Raw genomic sequence first — 5,434 nt, forward strand, 5'->3', positions numbered from 1 at the left:
GTAGAAAAACGAATCTTTGCTTACGTTAGCCGTCACGGCGCTGATGCTGAGGCGTTAGCTGTGACCTCTACTAGTCAGCTGCTCGTCCACATAGGCTCTCTTTGGCATGCAATGACACCTACGATACCACACACACAAACACAGGGCCTTTCCACCAGCTGGCACGATGGATGCCCCGCCCCTTCTCCCCGCCTGCCCTTTAACCTTCCTTGCCTTGGTATATATAGCCCGTGCGACGATGAGAGGTCTCCTGGCAGCCACCATGAAGGGTCTAGTCTCCATCTGCTGTTTCGTCTCCCTGCTGATTTTGCAGGCCACAGCAGGTAAGGATCACCGACAAAACACACACACACACACACACTTGTGGCCAGTGGTGTTTCTCAGTGACAAGTGCACTTAATGCATGCTTTGATTGACTGTAGCAGCGTCCAACTAGAATAGTAGCGTCCCGTCATGGAGACCCCAGCAGCTTAAGTGGGCCTTCAAATCAGTTTATAATTAAACCAGAGTATTTTTTCAAAAGTCGAATGAAATGGAGGTGAATTGACGTCCATGCGATGACACATCGGGAGATTACGGCTACCTCTCGGGATGACATCCTGGGAGTTGACTATGGAGCCGATCCCACTCCCAAACAGGCCGTCCCATGGATCCGGACCAGGGCGATACCCTTGTGCGTGTCACCCTTGTCCGTCCTTGGGGCGGCGTTGAGCTCGGCAGCCCATCGCCAGGCCTTTTTATTCCAGGCTGCCGTCAGGTGTCTAAGATTGGAAGGCCTGCTGTAACCCAACACTATAGTTCCTCCTCCCTGCCTCTGTGCTCGCCTTTAGATACGCTGCACAGCTGCTGTCACTCTGCACTGTCACAATCACAATTTATTCCCAGCCCTTGGCCTTGTAGGGACATGCATTCTCCAAACAGGAGGGGCCTTGGTAGCCAGAGCCATACAGGTGTCTATATGAGAGCCCCTATTCATGCTTCATGGAAAAGTGATTTTTACCAAAAAAAATAATCAAAAAATATTAATTTAATATAATAAAACATTTATAAATGTTAAAAATAATTAACAAATTTTTTTTTTTAAACAATCTACCCCTTTTCTATACTGATTGTATAAATGTGTTGGAAATTGCTGTGAAATGAAAAGGTTCAGGATTAAATAAGCTCTGTTTCTTATGTGATGTATTACATTGTAATTGTAAGCATGTTCCAAAAAAACTAAAACCATAACATAATTATTGTCCAGTTCTGGGTCGCGGGCCGCTGGAGCTCGATGCAAGAATGTTAAAATGAATCTTAATGTCGGAATGCTTAAACCCGTCCATCCATCCGTAAGAATGTGACAATGTTTGCTTTAAAATGTATTTAGTTCTTTCAAAAATTTAAGACTTGAAGAAAAAAAATCTACATTTTTACCCTTAAATATGAAGAATTTATATTTATATATATATCTACATATATAAAATATATATCTAGATATATGTATGTATGCGTGTATATATATATATGTCTATGTGTATATATGTATGTCTGTGTATATGTATGTATGTATGTATGTATTAATATTTATATATATGTATGTATTTATATGTATATGTATGTATATATTTATATGTATGTATATGTATACATATATGTATGTATATACTGTATGTATATGTATGTATGTATATACTGTATGTATATGTATGTATGTATATACTGTATGTATATGTATGTATGTATATACGTATATGTATATACTGTATATGTATGTATGTATATACTGTATATGTATGTATGTATATACTGTATGTATATGTATGTATGTATGTATATATATGTATATATGTATGTATATGTATACATATATGTATTTATATGTATGTATGTATGTATGTATGTGCATGTGTATGTATGTATATATGTATGTATGTGTATACCTGTATATGTATCTGTATGTATATATGTATATGCATATATATGTGTGTAGATTTTTTTATTGTATTTTTTTGTGGGGTTTTTTGCCTTTATTTAACCAGGTAAAAATCCCATTGAGATTAAATATCTCTTTTCCAAGGGAGACCTGGCCAAGAGGGCAGCAGCAAGGTTACATTAAAAACAGTAAACAACACATAAAACATCACATTTACAACATTAAAACTTACTCACATAACTCATGTGCATACAGACAAGGTAGACTGCAATCATTTCACAGAAGCTTTAAACTCATTCATTGTAACAAGGGTTTGAAGTTTATGTACAGTATGTGTATATATGTACTATATGTATTATACTGTATATATAAATATGTATGTAAATATATAAGTGTGTGTGTGTGTGTGTGTGTGTGTGTGTGTGTGTGTGTGTGTGCGCGTGTGTGCGTGCGTGCGTGCGTGCGTGTGTGTGTGTGTGTGTGTGTGTGTATAAAAGTGCTATTAATAATCTATTATTTTTTTGTTATTTATTATAATGAAGACTTTTTTCTTATTCAATGACACCTTGGAAAACATATCTACTTTTTCACTTGTACAAATAAAGGCTTTATTTATTATATTTATTTTTTATCCTGAAAATGCTTTCCCAATTCTAGTCTTCTTATAGCTTTTTTTTGTAGAATTACACTTTTGTTTTCATAAATCAGGACTTTTTTCCTGCAAAATGAGTAAATGTTTCTTTATGAATTTATTTACATTCTTCTCGTGAAATGATGACTGTATTTGCATAATATACATTTTTCAATGCTGTTGTTTGCAAATGGTAATTTCAAATTAAATCAACTAGTTATTTCATAAAAGTCATTAAACAATGTACTGCTTAAATTTTCTGTGGGGTCAGATTGCCTCGGAAAAGTACAATAGAAAATACATATAAAAGAATAGTTTTTTTAAACGACTTTATAAGTTGCAAAAACGTTGCATTAATAACAAAATGACAATGTCAGGAATAATATTATTATTATGCGTCCTTTAAAAGTTTTTTTGTTGTTTTTTTTTCAAATGATAGCTTTGGTAACACTTTTGTATGGGGAACATATTCACCATTAATTAGTTGCTCATTAAAGTAACAAAGACTTAATTTAGAGTTATTTGGACACTAGGGGAACATATAAGGGTTAGGGTTACTAATGAGCAATACTTCTGAGGTTATTGAGGGAAGACTCTTAGTTAATGTCTTACTGGTTGTACAATAAGGCCATGCAGAATAAGGCATTAATAAGTTCTTAATAACGACTAATTAAGAGCCAATATGTTACTAATTTGCATGTTAAAAAGCAACTAATTAATGGTGAATGTGTTCCCCATACTAAAGTGTTACCATAGTTTTTTATTAAATTAACTAGTTATTTCATAAAAATCATTAAAATAATGTACTTTTGAATTTGCCATAGGTTTGGATCAAAGTAAAATCAATACATTGCGTATTTTTTATTACATTTATTTAAACAAAATATATATACATTTTAGTAGTATTCAGTATTTTTGGTATGTTCCATTAAGATTTAATTATTAGACTTTTACACTACATTCAGGGCAGGGGGCGCAGTGCCCCACCAATTAGCAAATAGTTGTACGGTAGTTTCTATCTGTATTGTATGTATGTATTTCATGTTTAATGCAGAATACTTGCGACATTTAAGTGAATAACGACACTAAAGTGCTATTTTGGGAAGAATTTCCTTTGTGCGTGCCTTTCTGTTTTCTTGTTGCTGCTTATGGTGCAGTTATGGTCAAACCCCACGAACTCTGCCTAGCAACAAAGCCAGATGATCGTGATGTTCTCTGACAATTGTTGTGTCTCACCAGTCTTCTTCTCAGGGAATACAAGTCACTGGTCAATCCCAAGTTCTTTCAGATGACATATATGCAGAGTAAGAAGGACCATCAAGACAGAATAGGAATATTATCAAGTTTTACTAAAGCTTTAGGAGACCAGTCCTTACAAATGCGCTAATACCAGCATCCAGAAGTGGTCTGAAAATCAAACGGGAAGAGACAAATTATTAAATATGAAAACAGCGCCCGCCCTATCCAGAAAGGAATACAGCCTCGTTGTTCTGATACAGATAAGATAAAAAGAGAGTATATCATACTCCCACATTCCAACCCTTCAAGGTAAATCACACAGCTTACTTGCGGACATAAGATACAAGCAAAAAGAGTACACAAGGGAAAATATTAGATGCTTTAAACATGACTATGAATAAATAAATAACTCTTAAAAATATATACATTCTCCACACCAGGAAAGATTGGGTTGAGCGTAAACAAAGGGTTACTATGGCAACTGTTGCATTGAAACAAGGCTGTGGACGGACTGTCCAATATGAATCTGATTTGAGACATTTAGTTTCCGTGGAAAACCACGTCTGTAGGTCAAGACATGGACAGGTGCGGAACCTCCATGTGATTAACGGAATGTGGCACGTGTGGGACATCCCCATGACGACAGTGTAGCAGGTTTTCCTTGTCTTGCAATGCCTTCTCTTACCTCATGGGGCAGCGCTCATCAAGATGGGCCTTTTTTTTTTTGCTGACGGTGTTGATACCGAGTTAGTGTCGACATGCACAAATAGCGGCGTTAAGCCATAGTTAGCAAGGACACTTAATGTCCTCTTGGAGTGCATCATGGACATCAGATCAACACCTCGGCGTCTTTGCCATTAGTGGGTAAAACATGGATATTTTTGTGTATGTGGAATATGTCCTGGATGGGATGTTTAACGCATATTTAGTGGATGTCTCAGTGAGTCAAAACCCTTAAAATAGGAACATCCCCGCCCTCCCGTCCTACCGTGTCCGTCTTTTGACCCATTGTGGGGGCTATTTCCGACCGATGGGGGAGCTCCACATGCCACCTGTCACCATCCGCCAAGTACCACGTGGCAGCTCTAGCTCTCTCTCCCCCCCCACACACACACCCTTTTAGAAAGACCTGTACGTTTTAATTTTACACAAAGTCGTAGAGGTGAAGAGTTTTGCTGGTGTACTGTCATCCACTGTGCAGGATACATTTAGATGAAATCTCCCTACAGTGGAACACCCCATTGGCCATGCCCCCCTGCCCATTTCCACTTGCAGACCTGCCAGTTGCTCTGGTGGTGTTCAGTGTAATTTAATTTACCTTCTCTGTGCACTGAGTGCAACCTGATCCTGGGTGAGGCTCAGTTTAAAAGCTGCTATAAGAATATATTATATTGCCATCAAATACTGTAATGTAATGCACAGTACTAGCAATACTTTTACAGAGTTTGACTTTTTTAATCGTTTTTTTTATTGTGCTTTTTAAGGCTCAAGACGGATTTATTTTTTTTAAACTAAATAGAATAAAGTAATATGAGATAGTATATATGTAGACCAGGCCAAAAAAAATTGGGCCAAGGGCCGGGCTGTTGCATCTATATATATATATATATATATATATATATATATATATATATATATATATATATATG

General features: G+C 36.5%; 1 protein-coding gene across 2 annotated transcripts in view; it reads left to right on the plus strand.

Annotated features, from left to right (window-relative positions):
* The first annotated feature begins 238 nt into the window (after window positions 1-238).
* srl (sarcalumenin) overlaps window positions 239-5,434 on the plus strand; it is a 51,270-nt gene continuing 46,074 nt past the window's right edge. The window contains exon 1 of one of the 2 annotated variants that reach the window (XM_061974173.2): window positions 239-323. In XM_061974173.2, coding sequence (XP_061830157.1) covers window positions 239-323 — 85 coding nt within the window. The remainder of the gene's footprint in view (window positions 324-5,434) is intronic. The other variant, XM_061974174.1, reaches the window with a different exon arrangement.

This window comes from Nerophis lumbriciformis, linkage group LG22, assembly GCF_033978685.3.
Source record: "Nerophis lumbriciformis linkage group LG22, RoL_Nlum_v2.1, whole genome shotgun sequence".
In the NCBI taxonomy this organism is placed as follows: Eukaryota; Metazoa; Chordata; class Actinopteri; order Syngnathiformes; family Syngnathidae; genus Nerophis; species Nerophis lumbriciformis.